The sequence below is a fragment of the Hyperolius riggenbachi genome, chromosome 5 (genome assembly GCF_040937935.1).
Source record: "Hyperolius riggenbachi isolate aHypRig1 chromosome 5, aHypRig1.pri, whole genome shotgun sequence".
Classification (NCBI taxonomy): domain Eukaryota; kingdom Metazoa; phylum Chordata; class Amphibia; order Anura; family Hyperoliidae; genus Hyperolius; species Hyperolius riggenbachi.
The window spans coordinates 423,564,118-423,585,678 of record NC_090650.1 but is presented as its reverse complement, the minus strand read 5'-3'; the positions used below and the strand labels follow the sequence as shown (position 1 = coordinate 423,585,678).

Below are 21,561 nucleotides of genomic sequence, written 5' to 3'. Positions count from 1 at the left end.
ACGTGGGATGGCCACTGACATCATGCCCTTGAAGCTGTTTGTCTCCACCACTCGATATGGCAGCATTTCGCAGGCCAGAAGCTTGGCTATGCTGGCTGGCTGTTACTGCCACGGCCCGGGGGTCATTTGCTGGCAATTTCCTCTTGTGCTCAAACATCTCAGAGACAGACAACTCAACCGTAGCGCTGCACACCGAAGGGCTGTTGGTTGTTGTGTTTGATGAACACTGGGAGACCTCAAGAGCACTAGTCCGGAAAGTGACAGTGTCAGCATCGTCTGATGTTTGTGAATGTTGTGAACCACGCAATGGCTGGGCTACTGCTGCTGCTGAGGCGGGTCTGGTGGTGAGTCTGGTGAACCCAAGGGAGGCAGTGTTGCTGGTGGTACCCTGTCCTGCCGCGTTTGCCCACAGAGTGGGATGTTTGGATAGAATGTGGCGGCTCATGCTGGTGGTGGAGAGGTTGTTAATACTTTTCCCCCTGCTCAGGCGGGTCTTGCACACCTTGCAAATCGCCATGGTAACATCCTCAGTGCAGTCTTCAAAGAAAGCCCAGACTTTAACTGGCTGAGGACTCGGACCTCGTGCGTGATGTGCTGGTGCTGCTTAACCCACTGCTGGACGCTTGAGAGGTCATCCAAGTAATTATCTGGTCCTGTTCTTTTGGATCTGTGAGGGTTGTTGTCCTGGACAACATGGGCAGTATTTAGTGGGTTTTCTTGGGTGCTCCCCTGTGGCCTGTACGTGAACCGTCAGGGGAAACACCTCTTCCCTTGCCCCTCCCTCTTTCACCGGATTTCTTCCTCATTTCACTTATCCTTAAAGTACACGCTGACTGGCAGCAGTACAGTGGCAGTACAGAAATGCTATACAGTGGTGGGTGAGCGGTGTACCACTATTGTCAGCAGTGACACAGAGCACAATGCTATACAGTGGCGGGTGATCGGTGTACTACTGTTCCCAGCAGACACAGAGTGGAAGTAAACACAATGCTATATAGTGTGGCTGAGCCGTGTACACAGAGTGGCATTAAACACAATGCTATATAGTCTGCTATATAGTCACCCCGAACAGGGTGATGTTCTGCAGAACCCGAACAGTGGCAAACACTGTTCGCCCAACACTACTGGGAGGGAACGCAGATTTTAGTACCTAAACACACGATACAACATGTTTTCCGGGGTCGGACTCTGAGGCACATACAGATGGTCCCGATCATCATCCTCATCATACAACTCTTCTCCTGAGTCTGACCCACCCACCACCTCTGCCACCCCAACATCCCCAGACACAGACCCCTCATCGTCCTCAACATTAACTTGGGATGCTGGCCTGAGCCAGACCTCCTCCTCCACATCAGGCCCCATCATCTCCTCAATGGCAGCCCTCATTAATCGCTCTGGCGACGGACTGATGGACACAACGTTCTCCTCCGGGGAGGGCTGCTGCTGACCACTGGCTGCTGGGGTGGATGTTATAGCTTGCGTGGGGCGTTGGCTGTTGCTGTTGTTGGGAGTGCTGCTCACAGCGGAGGTCTCTGGGGAACTCATGTTGAGCTCATATAGTGGTTGACGATGAGTGGAGTATTACTGATCCCAGCAATATACACACTGACTGGCAGAGTACGCAATGCTATATAGTGTGGCTGAGCGGTGTACACAGAGTGGCAGTAAACACAATGCTATATAGTCTGGCTGAGCGAGCGGTGTACTACTGTTCCCAGCAGAATCAGAGTGGCAGTAAACAATGGTATATAGTCTGGCTGAGCGGTGTACACAGAGTGTCAGTAAACAATGGTATATAGTCTGGCTGAGCGAGCGGTGTACTACTGTTCCCAGCAGAATCAGAGTGGCAGTAAACAATGGTATATAGTCTGGCTGAGCGGTGTACACAGAGTGTCAGTAAACAATGGTATATAGTCTGGCTGAGCGAGCGGTGTACTACTGTTCCCAGCAGAATCAGAGTGGCAGTAAACAATGGTATATAGTCTGGCTGAGCGGTGTACACAGAGTGTCAGTAAACAATGGTATATAGTCTGGCTGAGCGGTGTACACACAATGCTATATAGTCTGCTATATAGTGTCAGTAAACAATGCTATATAGTGTGGCTGAACGAGCGGTGTACTACTGTTCCCAGCAGACACAGAACAGTACACAGAATGCTATATAGTGTGGCTGAACGAGCGGTGTACTACTGTTCCCAGCAGACACAGAACAGTACACAGAATGCTATATAGTGTGGCTGAACGAGCGGTGTACCACTGTTCCCAGCAGACACAGAACAGTACACAGAATGCTATATAGTGTGGCTGAACGAGCGGTGTACTACTGTTCCCAGCAGACACAGAACAGTACACAGAATGCTATATAGTGTGGCTGAACGAGCGGTGTACTACTGTTCCCAGCAGACACAGAACAGTACACAGAATGCTATATAGTGTGGCTGAACGAGCGGTGTACTACTGTTCCCAGCAGACACAGAACAGTACACAGAATGCTATATAGTGTGGCTGAACGAGCGGTGTACTACTGTTCCCAGCAGACACAGAACAGTACACAGAATGCTATATAGTGTGGCTGAACGAGCGGTGTACTACTGTTCCCAGCAGTGACACACAATGACTGGGGGGGACCCTGGCTAGCGTGGCTGGAGCGCGAACTACCCTGCCTGCCTACCCAAAGCTAAACCCACAGACAAATGGCGGAGATATGACGTGGTTCGGGTATTTATTTACCCGAACCACGTGACAGTTCGGCCAATCAGAGCGCGTTCGGGTCCGAACCACGTGACCCGTTCGGCCAATCACAGCGCTAGCCGAACGTTCGGGGAACGTTCGGCCATGCGCTCTTAGTTCGGCCATATGGCCGAACGGTTTGGCCGAGCACCGTCAGGTGTTCGGCCGAACTCGAACATCACCCGAACAGGGTGATGTTCTGCAGAACCCGAACAGTGGCGAACACTGTTCGCCCAACACTAGTGCCAGGTAGCGCCAAGGGGTGGATCGGGTCTCCCAATGACGATGGGGGAAGCCCTCCAGGAAATCCCGTTCTTTGAACGGGATTTCCTGAATGCCTATCGCCGGAGGCGATCGGCGGGGCTGGGGGGATGCCGCTGAGCAGCATGATTTAAAAAAAATAAAATAAAAAAAAAACTGCTGCGCTGCCCCCTGGCGGTATTTTTCATACCGCCAAGGGGGTTAAACACGTCCAGGGATGGGGCTGTCCTGATCTGTTGAAAATGTACTTTTCTGATGTATTTGCCACTTTAGAAATCTAGAGTTGACCACGCACCATACACATTTGTATTTATTTGTTGATTGATTTGAGAATCACAATTCATTTTTCAAACTGATTGTGACTTTTGAAATATCTGAGCAATGTATATTACATGTGTTCATTTTTTCCCTTTAATTATGAACAAAATGATCAAAAATCTGAAAATATTGCTTGGGTCTATAAATGAAGAAGCTGACAATCTATCCTATATTATTCAATTTTCTAAAGAAAAATGATCAGAATTTTCCGCAACTCGTAAGGTTTTTTTGACTGTACACTTGATCATCTTCATTGAAATATTACAAATTCAAATATTTTATTGTAACATGTGTGCCCATCTTTAAAGGGAACCTGAAACGAGTAAAATTATTTAAAATAAACACATGACATAGCTGCAAAGGAATATTCCATACTTACCTCACTGTCAGTTCCTCTCAGAAGCTCACCATTTTCTTCTTACAGTGATCCCTTCCAGTCCTGACAAGATTTTTAAAAGAGGATAGGCGGTTGCAATTCAAAATTCAAAGGTCATTTTTAACATTTCAGAAAACCTACAATTTTGCAGAGAAATAGGTGCAACATATATCGTTGCTACAACAGCCACATGTTTAAAATTAATGTTATGAAAGAGAACCTGAGGTGGGATTTAATTATGTTACTGGGGCACAGAGGCTGGTTGTGCACACTAAGACCAGCCTCTGTTGCCCCATGGCGTGCCTCCAGGATCCCCCTGCGCGCCGCTATCTCCTCCGCAGTGCTAGCGACACGCAGCGTGTCGCCAGCACAATGTTTACCTCTGCCTGTCTGTTAGCGTCGCTCCCCCGCCTCCTCCACATCGCCGCTACCCGCCCTCGTCCCTTCCCTCCAATCAGCGGGAGGGAAGGGACACGGGCGGGTAGCGCCGATGCGGAGGAGGTGGGGGAGCGGCGCTGACAGACAGCGCTTAGGTAAACATTGTGCTGGCGACACGCTGTGTGTCGCCAGCACTGCGGGGGGTATAGCGGCGCGCAGGGGGGTCCTGGAGGCACGCCATGGGGCAACAGAGGCTGGTCTTAGTGTGCACAACCCGCCTCTGTGCCCCAGTAACATAATTAAATCCCACCTCGGGTTCTCTTTAAAAATAAACTTTAGAAGCAGTCAGAAATAATTTTCCACAGATGTCAGGTGATTCAATTAGCCCAGTTTTGTTTAACATGTCTTTCACTAATAAAATGGTTTTGAAAACAAAAGGCGTTTACCTGCAACCAGTACATTGGTGAATACTGCTAATGGCCCATACTCACGGGCTACAATTGTCGCCGCAACATGCGGCGTGCGTGTGTTGCGGCGACAGGTCGCCCGTGAGTATGCAGCGTTGCACCCCAAACTGTCGCCCGTCACTGATGTCGCCAGGCGATTGGCGCGGTCAATCGCCTGGCGACAGTCGCCGCCGCATCTCCGCCGCAACTGTCGCTAATCCGCGTGAGTACGCGGACTAGCGACAGCAACATAATAGCAAATAGACGGCGCTTCCGGCGGGGGGAGGGACAACAGCGACAGCTTCCGTCACATTAGTTGCCAGGTCCCTCCGCTGTGTGTATGCGGAGGGACCTGGCGACGAGCTGTCGCCGGCCTGTCGCGCACACGCTCACGTGTGCTGGCGACAGGCCACTTTTGCAGCCCGTGAGTATGGGCCATAACAACTCCAATCTCTGCAGTTCATCTGCAGAAACAGCTAGTTACCAATTCTGTTCAGGTGCTTAATCTGAACAGCTAACTCAGGAGGGATTTTATACCATAAATAACTAGATTTCCTTCAAAGTGGACCTGAACTCAGAACGTCCTCTCTGCCCTATAAAATACGCAACAGCATTATAACCATTAAACACAAACATTTCCTTGTTACAGCGGATACAAATCCTAAATTAAATCTGCACTGTTTCTACTTCCTGATTCATGGAAGCAGACATATTAGACAAGACAAATAACATTTATATTGCGCTTTTCTCCTTGCGGACTCAAAGCGCCAGAGCTGCAGCCACTAGGGCGCGCTCTATAGGCAGTAGCAGTGTAAGGGAGACTTGCCAAAGGTCTCCTACTGAATAGGTGCTGGCTTACTGAACAGGCAGAGCCGAGATTCAAACCCTGGTCTCCTGTGTCAGAGGCAGAGCCCTTAACCATTACACCATCAGCCAACTGCATATTAACATCCTGTGCTTTCAAATGAGCTTATATGCCGTGGCAGTCATGTGACACAGGAGAGTTCAAATTACAATCACAATCAACTTGTGATTAGACACAAATGAGGGGGAATTAACAGGCTAAATTCTCTAAATACATACAGGGTGCATTTCTCTATGTTTTCCTTCTGTCCTGTGCAAGAGTTCAGGTCCCCTTTAAAGTACAGCATGGCTCGTGTTACATACTGATATGTTATAGTACTTTTTTCAAAAGCACGCTTGTTTGTTTGTTGTTAACTGAGGTTATTGTACTTTTTTTTTTTTTTTAAAGTCAAAGCGTGTTTTTAAAATTACAGCCTCCCTAGGAAGATTTACCTTAATGGCCTTAGCCCTGCTGATAAGACCATCATGCTCAGTGCTTCCAATCAGGAGGTCTATATCTTGGGAAGACTTCTGCAGCAGCAGCCTGGATGGGGTGTCCCTCAGGTAGGTACCATCCACTACAGGTCCCCAGGTCTGGAAGGGTCCGCGGATTGCAAGAAGCTGAAAAGAGATGGTAAGTATAGTTGGCTTCTGGGGGCTAGAAAAAATGCTAATCAGACCCTGTAAATACAAATTGTGTGAGTAGATGTTACTACTCACACTTTAACAGTCCAACGCCAAAACCTACTAGTAGATGGACTGCTGGTTGGAGAAAGATTAAAACAAAAGTGTAACAACTGAACATACACTAACAAACAAATATTAAACTCACAATGAAGATAACACCTAGTGTTGAGACGAAATTTTCGAAATTTCGCGTTACTATAATTACGCATGCGAAATTTGCTATTACGATGCGAAATTATGGTAGCGTAATTGCCATTAAAATCGTAATTGAAAATACCGTAAGCGTAATTTTCAACGCGTAATGTCGCGTTTCGTTCATAACGTAATTTCGCGTTAAACCATAACGTAATTTCGCATTAAACCATAACGTCATTTCGCATTTCTTCGTAATTTCGCGAATTTCGTAATTACTTGTTAGCAGGGTTGCTCGCGGATTTTCGCCAAAGGCATTTTCGTCTGCATGGCGAATTTTGATGCGAAATATCACTACATGGCGAATTTTATATGCGAAATAGCATTCCGTAATGCGAAAACGACGCGAAAATGAACGCTTACAGTAATATGAACTATCGCGAAATTACGTTATGTAACTACGCTTACAAACGGTTGCATGCAAGGCAAACATAATTTCGCGATACCCACTGTAATGCGAAAATTACGTGAATTTCGCCTACGCGGAATTTCGCGAAATCCTTCTTTATTACGATTATGTACTTACGGCCATAATCGTAATTACACTAATTACGCGAAATTTCGCGAAATCGTAATTAAGTCATTACGCTCATCTCTAATAACACCATGATTATGCCAAGGTTAGCAATGGAAATAAAACATGCCAAGGCAAAAGCTGCCAACCATGCAGTCATGTTGACCAATCATAATCAGGGGTGTAACAATAGACCCTGCAAGTTATGCAGCTGCAGGGGGGCCCAGAAGCCATGGGGGCCCCGTCCTGAGAGACTGACAACTAAGGGCAAGGAGAGAAAAAAACTTTCTGCTCTCTGCACAATTGTTCTAATGATTGCATCTGCGCAGATAACAAATCATACAAAGTTTTGCACACAAAGATGTGTAGACAGTCCCTATTCAGTGTGCAGGGGGAGGGGGCCCCATGGAAAGTTTTCCATGGGGCCCAGCGGTTTCGAGTTACGCCCCTGCTCATATTGATGTCAAAGGGTCATACTGGGGCTTTTCCAGTAAAGGTTGGTTCACACTTGTTTAAAAAACGTATCCGTGGCTCCGCTTTTTGGCCCGGATCAAAACCGGAGCCACCCACAGATACCAATGTTTAGAATAGCGTCCGTCTTCACACACTTTAAAAAACGGATCCGCGGGATCCTTCTGAAAAACTGAACGGAGAGTCCGGATTTGCAGGTTTTTCACGGACCCCGGATACACGAAGGGGTAGTGAAAGGTTACACAAAAACGGATCTCCCTCTACACAGAGAACTTTTGCACACAAAACAGAGGTAAAAACAGATTGCCTACTGCCTGCTCCTCCCCTCAACGTCATCTCTTATCCAATAGAAACACACATGAAGAAAGGACACAGGTTTAACCTTCTTGGCGGTAATCCCGAGCTGAGCTTGGGGTAAGCCGCCGCGGAGGATTTCTCAGGCCTTGCTGGGCCGATTTTCATCATTTTTTTTTTAGAACACGTGTTCGGGTCGATCGCCGCCGCTACCCGCCGCGATACAGGGCCCCCCCCGCATACCCCTTGCACAGCCTGGCCAATCGCCATGGCGACGGGGGAAGCCCTGAAGGTAATCCCGTTTAGAACGGGATTTCCGGATGGGCTTGATCGCCGGCGGCGATCAGAGGGGTGGGAGGGACGCCGCAGGGAGGGGGAATCATGTAGCTAGCGCTAGGCTGGCTACATGATAAAAAAAAAAATTAGGCTTAAAAAAACACTGGCGGCCGTGCAGCCGCAGAACAATTAACGGCCAGGAGGGTTAAACGGACAGGAAACGTATGCTACAAAAGGATAACATTTTGAAAAACTGATCCATTTGAAACTGATCTGATCTGCAACTGGACAAGTGTGGACCGAGCCTTACATGCTGTCTCTTGTACAATGGAACAAGTGTGATTTGGAGAGATACAAATGAAACTCAAAAAATTAGAATATCCATTTATTTGAGTAAATCAACTTAAAAGGTAAAACTAATATATGAAATAGGAACCCTTTGCAGGTGTTTTAGATGAATTAGCTGATTAGAGTCTGACACTTTGAGCCGAGACTATTGACTATTGACTATTTGGGGGTTCTCATAAGCTGTAAGGGCCCTTTTCCACTAGGAATCACTAGTGTTTGCGCTAAACGCTAGCGATTGCGATTCAGCAAAGTTCAAAATTTCCTTGCGATTTCCCGGCGATTGCGATCGCGATTTTGCTATGCAATGCACTGCATAGCAAAATTGCGTAAAAAATCGGTCTGTGGCGCGATCAGCTTGAGTAAAAAATGAATCGCGGTAGTGGAAATGACCTACCGCGATTCCTATGTTAAAAAGCAAACTGTAGCGATTTAAAAATCACTAGCGATTTGTGATTTTGCGATTCAGCATCGCAATCGCCGCTAGTGGAAAAGGGCCCTAAGCCATAATCGTCACAATTATAACAAATAAAGGCTTGGAATAAATATCTCGCTTTGCATGTAATGAGTCTATTTCATGTATAAGTGTCACCTTTTAAGCTGAATTACTGAAATAAATTGACTTTTGCACAATATTATCATTTTTTAAGTTTCACCCGTGTACCAGGAAGGAAAGAAAAAAGGATTAAAGTACAAAGACACACTGCTGTATTACAGGACACAGAGAAGAGGATTATGGTTTCAGTGTTTTCTCCAATCAAATCATTCGATTGAAAACCTGAGTTTAAGCCATTACAAAAATACACTGGAAACCCTTTGAACTGAAAATAAAAAAATTCTATTTGACGCTAAGGCCTTGAACCCACTACAAAATGCTATTGCTAATCGCAATCGCTAGAGTTTTGTATGAACGGTTTGTAAGCGATTTCATGAGCGTTTTCGGGAGCGATTTTAAAAAGTGTATCAATTTGCCAGCGATTGTGTAGCAATTAGCGATTAGCGTTTTTAATTCTGATTGGTCCTTTCAATTAATTTTCATTTTGTTACAGTGTGCAGTAATGTAAAAACGCTAGCAACATCGCTCTGTGTAGGTTTTTGATGAGCGATTATACCAGCGTTTATATACTTTTTACATACTTGCTTATTGCAATTGCTCCAGTGGAATTTGGCCCATTAGCTGAGCATTTAGGGAAATCGCTATCGGTTGGAATCGCTCCCTAAACGCTTAGAAAATCACTCTGGTGGGTTCCAGCCCTCAAGGTCACTGCCTTAACACTGACTGGACAGATAGAAGGGTATAGAGAGGCAGATACACACACATAGGTAGACACTAGGGATGATCAAAGATATGAAAAATCTTCCGAGTTGATGCAAATGTATGCACATTTTTATGCAAATATATGCAGCTTGAACCCAGGTTTAAATTGATTGGTCAATTTTCAAGTTGCATACATTTGCATAAAACTGTGCATAATTTCGGAAGAATCTGCATCTCATTGATCATCCCTAGTAGACAGACAGACAGATAGGTAGGTAGGTAGACAGGTAGGTAGGTAGATAGACAAAGACAGATACTGTAGATAAATGGATAGACAGAAAGGCACACACCAGGGGCGTAACTAGAAATTCCTGGGCCCCCCTGCAAAACTTTGGAAGGGGCCCCCTCCCACCAAGGGGGCTGGGCACTGTACAGAAGAGCCTGCTGCCCACTGAATAGGGACTGTCTACAAATCTTTGTCTGCAAAACTTTGTATGATTCCTTATCAGTGGCTGAGCAGATGCAGTCATTAGAACAATTGTGCAGAGAGCAGAAAGTTTTTTCTTCATGCCCTTAGTTGTCTGTCTCTCAGGACAGGGCCCCCTTGGCTTCTAGGTCCCCCTGCGGCTGCATCCCTTGCAGGGTCTATTGTTATGCCCCTAGCACACACTCAAAAAAAGGCTCCACAGTAATTTGGGCGCTCGGAATAGCCGCTATTAGACTATTGGTAAATTACCGATATTCTACTATTGGGTTCTAGCAAATTCCAATAGTAAAATACTGTATCTGTAATTTTTACCTATATTTTACTATTGCTTAACCTGACCCTCTTATCACTTAGACGTCGCCCCAGGCTTCACATTTTGCTGTCTTCTGGCACGCTATTGACCTGATGAAGCAGCTTCAGGAAGCGAAACGCGTAGTCCTCTGTGCTGAATGAAGTTAGTTTTCCTACAAACCTCATATTCTTCATTAAGCTAGACTGACACACACCTTTTCTAACACGGATTTTATTGCATTACCTTTTTATTTGGGCACCTGCAGGCTTTTTGCATCTATACTCTTTTTACTTGAACACTCCCTGTAATGATGCCTAAACCTAACCTACCCCATTAGCAGCAATCTCTACTGATATGAGCCCCACCTTTACCGCTAAAAACTCCCTCCACCGATATCCACAGTGCCTAATTATATCAATTATTGGGCGCCACAGGTGCCAAAATTGCCCCTGGGCGCCACTGCGCCAGCATAGCCGCAATTAACATTGCGGACTATGTAGCGCCAATGGTGTAACTACAACTCATGGACCCCCCAGTAAACCTTTGATGCCCTCCCAATATTCAAATCCCTTCCCTTGTCTCCCCTTCTAGCCATTCACAAGGGTGACAAAACAAGTGTGGTCATCATGATTTTCACACCCATAACAAGTGTAGCCACAAAACCACCTGATCTGAAATATAGTCCCATGTATCAGAGGAAGGGAAGGTTAGCAGTTACCCCCCCCCCCCCCCCCAGCCCCGGGCCCCCTTGCGATCGCATGGGCTGCTCCCCTCTAGTTACGCCCCCGTGCTGCGCCCATTTTGCCAGAGTGCCACCACCGCCCAAATTACCTGCTTTGGACAGAAAATCAAACAGGGTTTATCCTTCCAGAGAATACTGCAGTACCTTAGTCTGAGCCGCATTGAGCGCAATGGCGTCCACTTTGCGTAGGCAAGCCAGAGATCCCGCCTCCTCTGCTGCGGCACAGCCGACCTCCTCCGCCAGTGACTGCAGCTGCTCCTGAGCTCTTTTCTTACTTACGATCAGCAGGGGGGTGAAGGCCGAACCACCCTGGAATACAAAGAGTTTTGTTCACACAAATGCTTCTGGGCGTGATTGGTGTGTAGTAAATAACAAGAAAGACTTACTGTCACTCCCTACACAATGCAAACAACTGTTTTGTTTTAGAGTGCAGTCAGATTATTTAGACATAAAGGGATTTTTCCCTTATAAAGTGGACCTGAACTCTTGCACAGGGCAGAAGGAAAACCGATAGAAATGCACCCTGTGTGTATTTGGAGATCCCCATTATCTGTGGCACAAGTTGTAATTTGATCCCTCGGTTGTGTCAGCTGACTGCCACAGCAAAGTGTTAATTGGTAAACACAGGATGTTAACAATGTGTCTGTTTCTGAAAGCAGGAAGCAGACACACTGCAGATTTATTGCAGGATTTGTATCAGCTGTAACAAAGAAATGTTTTCCCTTAAAGGTTATTATTCTGTTGTGTATCTTTTAGAGCAGAGAGGAAGTTCTGAGTTCAGGTCCGCTTTAAAGAGAAACTCCAACCTAGAATTGAACTTTATCCCAATCAGTAGCTGATACCCCCTTTTACATGAGAAATATAATGATTTTCACAAACAGACCATCAGGGGGCGCTGTATGACTGATTTTGTGCTGAAACCTCTCACACAAGAGGCTCTGAGTACCGCGGTACTCTGGGCAAAATGCCACAATGTAACGATGTTCACAGACAGGAATTAGCTGTTTACAGCTGTCTCTAACAGCCAAAACAGCTACATAACCTGCCCACAATAAAAATGTCACCATGTAATAAATGTCAGAATGTAAATCGGGGAGAGGAAAGATTTTACAATGAGCAAACACTGACTAAATCATTTATACATAATTATGGTAAAAAATGAAGCACTTTTTTTTTACTACATTATTTTCACTGGAGTTCCTCTTTAAGGTCTTTTTAAGGCTTATGGCCTGGTAAGGTTTTTCACCTTCCCCTAGATCAACTGGGATATGTGTGGGTTCAGGATGGTGGGGTGTTGGTTCCCCCTCTTTCTATTTGAACTTGATGGACCGGTGTCGTTTTCAAATAAACTAACAATGTATCTATGTTATGCAAATATTGTATGCAAATTCATGCAGCTTAAAATGGACCAATCGAATTCCACCTTGGTGAGATTCATCTGGTCTATTTCCAAGCTGCATAGATTAGCATACATAGTTTGCATTCACTTGTACTTATTTACATCTCATTAACGATCCCTAAAAACTAATCCTCACCAGAGAGGCGCAATAAAATACTAATAATTCTGGCTTGTATGAAAATGATATGTAATTCATGTTAAAGTGGATCCGAGATAAACTTTTACTCATTGCATAATTGTGTTCCTTTCATATAGTTTATAGGGCATTCCTGAAGCCAAATACTTTTTTTGTTTTGTTTTAATACTCTAATTCCCTATAAACTAAACAAGCCTCGCACACAGCTTTTCAGAGAGCCTTGGCGCTCATTCCCATGTAGCAAGGGCTTATGGGAGCTCAGTCTGGGCAGGAGGAGGAGGTTACTAGCCATTGATTTCAGAGGCAGAGGGAAGGAGGAGAGGGGAGTGAATTTACACACAGGCAAGCTGATCGCATCTCCAGCCCTCAGCCTGTGACAATGTGACAAACAGAACATGGCTGCCCTCCTTGTATCTCAGGAATAAATAAACAAACTTTTAAAGCTGTTTGCAGCTAGATTTGCTGTGTAAACTATCTAAACATTACATAAGATATTTGTTATAGTTACTTTTTCATCTCGGATCAGCTTAAATTATACACAGCTTGGGTTTGAACCAATCCCAATCGGCAGGATGTGCAATTGATTGCATGCAACTCGCATTAAATTTGCATGCAAGACAAAATTCTGAAAACGTTATGCAACTGACCTCTTGCACACTTTATACGATTCCGAATTTTAATCTGATCTGATTTTTGATTCAGATTAAAAAACGTACTGCATGCTGTTATGTTTTTTAATCGTAATAAAAAATCGGGCGTATAAAAAATCGTAATCGCATGTAGTGTGCAAGAGGCCTACAAGAACATTTTTTTTTCTTTTTTTTTTACACGGAAATGTCCAGCAGCGCTTGCATTATAGAGTTACAAAGTATATTTTTCCCCCCAAGATTGAGGCTTGGAACCCACTAGAAAGCACAAAGAGCTATTGCACAGGGATGCTCGGATGTGCCTCATCCACGAATTCGGAAATCCGCGTGGTTGCAAAAAAAAATCCGCATTCGGCCCCGCCGCATGCGGATTTTCGTCCGCGTCCACGCAACCACGCGGATTTTTTCCCGTGAATGGCGTAATCACGCGCGGATTCACGCCCGGAGGCGGATTTTCTTTTAACGTTAATAACAAAGCCCCCATACATGCTACAGTCCCCCAAATAGCATGGATTATCGAGGTGATAAGGGGCAACATAACTTCAACATAAAAAATTACCCCCAAAAAAATTTTTCTAGAGAAAATGGATTTTAAAGTGAAATCAACACTTTAAATGGGGCTATTAATTGGTAATAAGTGGTTTTAAAAAGGAATATACGCGTTAAGCAGTCAAAGAGGTGAAGGCGAGTTCCAATGGCACTTGGCGGCGAAGGTACCGCTGGAGGAGGATGAGTGGCTGACGGCAAAAAGGCTCCAGAGAGGTTTTTGTAATTTTTTTTTTTTTTTTTTTTTGCAGCAATTAGCAATGACATCGCAGCAGAGTTGTCAGTGGACACGGGCAGTGTGAACGCAGAGTGCAGTGGTGGTAGCGACTGAGTCAGGAGAAGGACTATGCAGGCGGTCAGTTCAGCAGCACAGAAGGACCACGGCAACATACTGGTGGTAGTAGTAGCAGCACAGCGTCATAGTGCTGGCCAAAAAATTAAATGCACCTGGTGACCCGGGCAGTGTGAACGCAGAGTGTAGTAGCGACTGAGTCAGGAGGACAAAGCGGGCGGTCAGTTCAGCAGCAGCAGCAGCACAGTAGTAGTAGCACAGCGTCATAGTGCTGGCCAAAAAATTAAATGCACCCGGCGACCCGGGCAGTGTGAACGCAGAGTGTAGTAGCGACTGAGTCAGGAGGACAAGGCGGGCGGTCAGTTCAGCAGCAGCAGCACAGTAGTAGTAGCACAGCGTCATAGTACTGGCCAAAAAATTAAATGCACCCGGTGACCCGGGCAGTGTGAACGCAGAGTGTAGTAGCGACTGAGTCAGGAGGACAAAGCGGGCGGTCAGTTCAGCAGCAGCAGCACAGTAGTAGTAGCACAGCGTCATAGTGCTGGCCAAAAAATTAAATGCACCCGGTGACCTGGGCAGTGTGAACGCAGAGTGTAGTAGCGACTGAGTCAGGAGGACAAAGCGGGCGGTCAGTTCAGCAGCAGCAGCACAGTAGTAGTAGCACAGCGTCATAGTGCTGGCCAAAAAATTAAATGCACCCGGTGACCCGGGCAGTGTGAACGCAGAGTGTAGTAGCGACTGAGTCAGGAGGACAAAGCGGGCGGTCAGTTCAGCAGCAGCAGCAGCACAGTAGTAGTAGCACAGCGTCATAGTGCTGGCCAAAAAATTAAATGCACCCGGTGACCCGGGCAGTGTGAACGCAGAGTGTAGTAGCGACTGAGTCAGGAGGACAAAGCGGGCGGTCAGTTCAGCAGCAGCAGCAGCACAGTAGTAGTAGCACAGCGTCATAGTGCTGGCCAAAAAATTAAATGCACCCGGTGACCCGGGCAGTGTGAACGCAGAGTGTAGTAGCGACTGAGTCAGGAGGACAAAGCGGGTGGTCATTTCAGCAGCTCAGAAGGAGGACCATGGCAACTTACTGGTAGTAGTACCATAACACCAAAAAATTAACCAAGGTAGGCACTAGGCAGGTAGTAAATGTCTTTATAAAGGCAGGCATAGTTAACAACAGCACAAGCAGCAGCCACTTCATGTCCCCCTGTGTCCGACAATAGGGGCCAGAAACTCACCTTAAACCCAAGCCTGGTTGATTTTCAGGAAGGTGAGTTTGTCCACAGAGGCGTGGGAGAGCCGAGAGCGCTTCTCTGTGACCACGCCACCGGCCGCACTAAAGCATCTCTCTGAGAGGACACTGGAAGGAGGGCAGGATAGGAGTTCCAGGGCGTACTGGGAAAGCTCGCTCCAGATGTCCAGTCTCTTGACCCAGTACTCCAAGGGGTCCACGGGGCTGTCGGTGTCACCGCTGGATGACCCCATATAGTCAGACACCATGGTGGTCAGTCGTTGCTTGTGCTGGTTGGTGGTGGATGCTGTGGCGGGCACCTCTGTTCTGGGCTGCTGCACTGCATACAGGCTCTTGCTTAGGCTCTTCAGGTCTCCGGGGCGCCAGTTGCTGCTGCTGCTGCTGGTGGTTGTTGTTGTGCTGCTAGTGGCAATGGCAGGCACCTCTTGCTGGCTTGGCAGAGCAGTTACAGTGGGGGTGGAAGGCTGGGGGAATGCTTCCAGTAGTCTGCGCACAAGGGCCTCCTTCAACTCCCTTGTGCGTTGCTCGGTGGTGGATGGCGTCATTAAGTCTCCCAGCTTCCCCTTCAGACGGGGATCAAGCATCAAGGTAATCCAGATGTCCTCCCTTGAACGCATCTGGATCACCCGGGGGTCCCTGCGAAGGCAGCGCAACATGTGCACAGCCATGGGAAACAAGTGGGCCCTGCCAGCAAGATCTCCCTCGTCCTCGCCATTGTCCCATAACGCATGCCTGTCCTCTTCCTGTGCCATGTCGTTGTCCTCCTCAAACCGCCATCCACGTACAACGCCTGCTGCACTCTGCTCCTCCTCCTCCTCCTCATTCAGGTTAGGGACCTCCAACTCTTCCACTACCTGCTGTGAGCCCTCCTCTGAGCTGGACTGTGCTGCCATCTGCTCCTGTTCTTCCAACTGCCTCAGGGCTTCATCCCCACGCTCAATTAAATTGTCCATTGCCTGCTCCAGTAGACAAACCAAGGGCACCCACTGGCACACAGAGGCCCGCTCCTCACTGACCATCTTGGTTGCCTCCAGGAAGGGACTCAGCACCAGGCATACTTGCTGCATCAGTGTCCACTGAGTGGCAGTAATCATGGGGACTTGCTGGTTGCTGGGGACACTTGGGTCTAGCATGTAGGCCCTAAGAGCCAGCCTGTGCTGACACAGCCGCTCCAACATGGCCAGAGTCGAATTCCAGCGAACTGGCATGTCGATGATCATCCGGTGTTGTGGCCTTCCATACTGCTGCTGTAAGGTGGACAAGAGTGCAGAGGCAGTGGCTGACAGGCGGAAAAAGCGTACCACCGCCCGGGCATCCTGCAGCAGCTCGCTCATCCCCTGGTAGGTGCGCAAGAAGCGCTGCACCACAAGATTGAGCACGTGGGCCAAGCAGGGGATGTGCTGGAGGTTTCCCTGCTGCACTGCTGCCACCAGGTTGGCCCAGTTATCGGCTGCCACATACCCCACTTCCAGGCCTCTGGGGGTCAGCCACCTCCGCTCCTGCTTCCTGAGGGCGGCCAGGACGTTGGTGGCCGTAAGCCTCTCCTTCCCCAGGGTCACCAATTTTAAAAGGGCTTGGCAGTGCCGAGGCTTGGCGCTGCTGCTGCCGAGGCGGGCTTGCTTTCCGGGTGCTGAGGGAGTGTCGTGACAGGACCCTTCTGCATCCCCCCTGATCCCGCGTGGTGGCACCACTAGCTGGGCTGATGCGCTCTTGTCCTCCCTCCCTTCCATCAGTGTCACCCAGTGGGCCGTAAAGGACAGGTAGCGACCTGTCCCAAATCTGCTACTCCACGAGTCCATGGTCACGTGGACCCGCTTGCCCACAGAGTAGTCCAGGGAACGGGCCACGTTTTCCACCGCAAACTTGTGGAGTGCTGGGATCGCGCTCCTGCTGAAATAGTGGCGACTGGGGACTTGCCACTCGGGGATGCCAAATTGGAGCAGCGTCCGCATGGCGCTCCCCTCCTGCACCAGGGAGTAGGGAAGCAGCTGTGATGCCATGGCCCGGGCCAGCAAGCCATTTAGTTTGCGGATCCGCCTGTGGCTTGGAGGCAGAGGCTTGGTCAGACCCTGAAAGGTGTCGCTCAGCAGGGTCTGACGACGCTGGGATGCAGGGGAGACAGAGGAGAGAGACGAACACTGGCTGCCAGCCTCAATGTCTGTGTCCTGAGCAGCCGAGGTGGAAGAGCGCTTGCGTGCTACTACTGCTGCTGCTGCTGTGGGGGATTCACGACCCTGAGGGAGGGAGGATGCTGCTGCGCTGGTGGGCCTTCTGCTCTCAGGAACCCCTGCCAGCAGTGCCTGCTTCCTCTTAAAGTCCGCATACTCGCGGCAGTGGCGGCTTCTCAGGTGGCCCTGGAGGGATGAGGTACCCATCTTGCTCAGACTTTTCCCACGGCTCAATCTTTTGCTGCATAACCTGCACACCGCATACCTTTTGTCATCAGTACATTCCTCAAAGCAATCCCACACTGGTGACTTTAATTTACTGCGGCCCCCACTAGCAGAGGGTGCAGCGGAGCAATGTGTGGTAGTAGTTGCCGGGGGTTGCATGGTGGTGGTGCCGGCTGAAGCAGTGTCCTGTCTACTTCCTCCTCCACGCCCACTGCTGCCGATGCCCCTGCCCCTGCCTGACATATGGCGATATCCTTGCCTAGGCCGAGGTGACTCGTCATCCTGCTCTGACCATTCTTCCACGGACTCAGCAGGCTGCACATAGTTAGGGTCCACAACGTCATCATCAGCAGCATCATCATAATCCAGCTCTTCCTCTGACTCCCCCGCCTCCTCTTCTGTCCCTACATCCCCAGACACAGACCCCTCTTCTTCATCACCAGAACTCAACAACGCTTGTGATTGTGGCCCGATCTCAATCTCTGCCACATCAGTCCCCAGTAAGTCCTGTGCTTCTTGCATCAGCAGGTTCCCAGATGCCGGACTGAGGGACAGAACGCTGTCATCCTGGGAGGGCTGCTGACCAGTGGGTGCTGGGGTGGATGTCACAACAAGCGTGGGATGTTGGCTGCTGCTGCTACTGCTTGGAGTGGTGCTCACAGTAGAGGTCTGGGAGGAAGTCATGATGTCCATGAGTACGTCAGGTTCCATTTGCTCAACCACCACACGGGGACCAGAAACTTTAAAATATTTGGACAATGGCGTCCGCTGACTCGGCCCAGGCTTTGCTGCCCCCTTTTCTGCTGCATCACGACCACGTACAGCTGGGCGTCCTCTCCCTGGACGTGGAGCAGTCCCAGAAGTGGCTGAGGCAATTGAACTCCCTTTCCTCTCACCCCGCGAAACCCTGCCAGACATGTTGCTAGTAATGAATCACTGGATGCAGTGGGCACAGTACAAGGTCACTGAAGGATGCAGTGGGCACAGCACAAGGTCACTGAAGGATGCAGTGGCCACAGTACAAGGTCACTGAAGGATGCAGTGGGCACAGCAGTGGGCACTGGATATACAACTAGGTCACTGAAGGATGCAGTGGCCACAGTACAAGGTCACTGAAGGATGCAGTGGGCATAGCAGTGGGCACTGGATATACAACTAGGTCACTGAAGGATGCAGTGGGCACAGTACAAGGTCACTGAAGGATGCAGTGGGCACAGTACAAGGTCACTGAAGGATGCAGTGGGCACAGCAGTGGGCACTGGATATACAACTAGGTCACTGAAGGATGCAGTGGGCACAGTACAAGGTCACTGAAGGATGCAGTGGGCACAGCAGTGGGCACTGGATATACAACTAGGTCACTGAAGGATGCAGTGGGCACAGTACAAGGTCACTGAAGGATGCAGTGGGCACAGCACAAGGTCACTGAAGGATGCAGTGGCCACAGTACAAGGTCACTGAAGGATGCAGTGGGCACAGCAGTGGGCACTGGATATACAACTAGGTCACTGAAGGATGCAGTGGCCACAGTACAAGGTCACTGAAGGATGCAGTGGGCACAGCAGTGGGCACTGGATATACAACTAGGTCACTGAAGGATGCAGTGGGCACAGTACAAGGTCACTGAAGGATGCAGTGGGCACAGTACAAGGTCACTGAAGGATGCAGTGGCCACAGTACAAGGTCACTGAAGAATGCAGTGGGCACAGCAGTGGGCACTGGATATACAACTAGGTCACTGAAGGATGCAGTGGGCACAGTACAAGGTCACTGAAGGATGCAGTGGGCACAGTACAAGGTCACTGAAGGATGCAGTGGCCACAGTACAAGGTCACTGAAGAATGCAGTGGGCACAGCAGTGGGCACTGGATATACAACTAGGTCACTGAAGGATGCAGTGGGCACACAAGGATGTCACACTGTGTAATGAGATGCTCATATGCCAGCGAGCGAGCGAGCAGTGGGCACTGGGCACGGCACAAGGTCACTGACAGAATGAATGAACAGCGCTGGCAGAGAGTGGCGGCGCTGGCGGTGTGACTGGCTGCCTGCAAATAGTACAAGTGTATAACTGTCACTGGAATATACAAGTGAACACTGCAGCTGCACTAACCTGCCTGCCTGCACTCTACACACAGATAATCCCCACTCCCACTACACTGCAGCACTGAACCTGCCTGCACAGCACTACACACAGTTAAATAATCACTAGACTCCCACACTCCCACTACACTACACTGACTACAACTAACTACAGCAATCACTCACTGACTAGCTAACTGTGTACAGTATAAGAGCAGTGTTAGCAAAAAAAACGCTTTGTTTTTAACACAATAAATGCACTTGCTCAAACAACAATGGCCTGGAGATAATCCTCTCAGCACCACAGTCTAGCAAGGACAGAGCTTTTCCATCATGGCCGCCGCTTTATATTCAGGAGGGGAGGGCATAGCTCCCCTCCTGTGATTGGTTGCTAGGGCCTGGCTGGGGAACTCTGATTGGCCTGCAATGTGTCACTTCCGCATAGTTTGACGCATTTCCGCAAACCACGACTTCAGCCCCGGGTTTCACGAGCGTGAATGCGGATTTCTGTCCGCATTCACGCGAAGCCGAAGTAGATTTTTGTGGTTGAAAATCTATTCACGGCTTAGCGTGTCCGAGGCGGAATGCGTCAAAATGGTCGTGAATCCACGCGTAAGCGTGATCACGACCTGGCGGTGAGCACCACTGCTATTGCAATCACAAGCGATTTGTGACAGCGTTTTGCAAGCGATTTTGGGAGCAATTTCTCTGTTCCTATTTAATTCATTAGACTGGAAACGCTCCCAAAATGCTGCATGTTCTGCGATTGCGATTTCCTTAATCGCAAATGCTCTAGTGGAATCAGTGCAATCCGTTTACACTGGCAGAGCATTTAGGGAAATCCTAGCGATTTAAAGCGCTCCCTAAACGCTCAAAAGAAACGCTCTAATGGGTTCCAGGCCCGAGATGCTGCTATAAGGAATGTCCCGTAACTTTATAAGGTTTCAACAGCTTTTCAAAGAATTGTATGTGTGCTAATTTTTCATCAATCAGTGTGAGTAACTGACTAAGCCCCACCCCCACCCCAGCCGCTGCGCCCACCCATGCAGCACGTGGGTAGGACAAGCACAGGCAACCGTAGACTTAACGCTACTGCCCTAACACCAAGCCAACCTTGCTTAAACACAGAAGGGAGATCCTCCTTTAAAAGGACATTGAGGTGAAAATGAACTGATGAGAATTGTAGCTATCTTTATTCCTAAAAATGACTTTATTAGATATCCCACAGTTTTATTTTATATTTAAATCTAGTTTTTAAGTTTTTACTGTTTTCTATTGTCTATGCTCAATGACCCCTTCAATGAAGTATGTCAGAGCTCAAATCTATGAATTATTGACCTTTTTTTATCTCATTCCTGCTCTCAGAAGCCATTTACTGACAGGAAAGTGTTTTATGGCTGTAATTACTTATCAGTGAGGGTTATATGCTATAGTCCGTCCCAGTCAGTTGCATACCTGATGTTTAACTTTTTCTGGCAGTGCGGAAAAAAAAAAGGAACACAGCCTAGTTATTTGTGTGCTAGGCACTGTACATACACATGTCTATCTCATCATGTCACATGTCACTTCGGTTGTCCTTTAACTAGGCTACGACCGCTCCATGCCAACTGGCGTGGGCGCGGCAGAAGCCCCAGTGACACGGCTGTCCCCCTGGGAGGCAGGAGAGCGATCGGCTCTCATAAGCTGAAGCCTTTGACAGCCGATTGAAGTAATTGGCTGGTGGGGGGAGGGAGGGATAGAAAATAATGTAAAAAATAGCACAATTTATTAAAAAAAAATAAACAAATATTTATAAAAAATAAACAAACAACCCAGCAACAATCAGAGCCCACCAACAGAAATCTCTGTTGGTGGGCAGAAAAGGAGTGGGGGGGGGGGTCACTTGTGAGCTGAGTTGTGCGGCCCTGCAG

General features: G+C 48.3%; 1 protein-coding gene across 2 annotated transcripts in view; it reads right to left on the bottom strand.

Moving 5' to 3' along the window:
* The window catches only part of TG (thyroglobulin), a 329,528-nt gene that overhangs the window by 45,635 nt on the left and 262,332 nt on the right, over positions 1–21,561 (bottom strand). For both annotated transcript variants that reach the window (XM_068238045.1, XM_068238046.1), the window contains 2 exons: positions 11,058–11,222; positions 5,809–5,976 (listed from right to left, as the gene is read on the bottom strand). In XM_068238045.1, the coding sequence (XP_068094146.1) occupies positions 5,809–5,976; positions 11,058–11,222 (333 nt within the window). The remainder of the gene's footprint in view (positions 1–5,808; positions 5,977–11,057; positions 11,223–21,561) is intronic.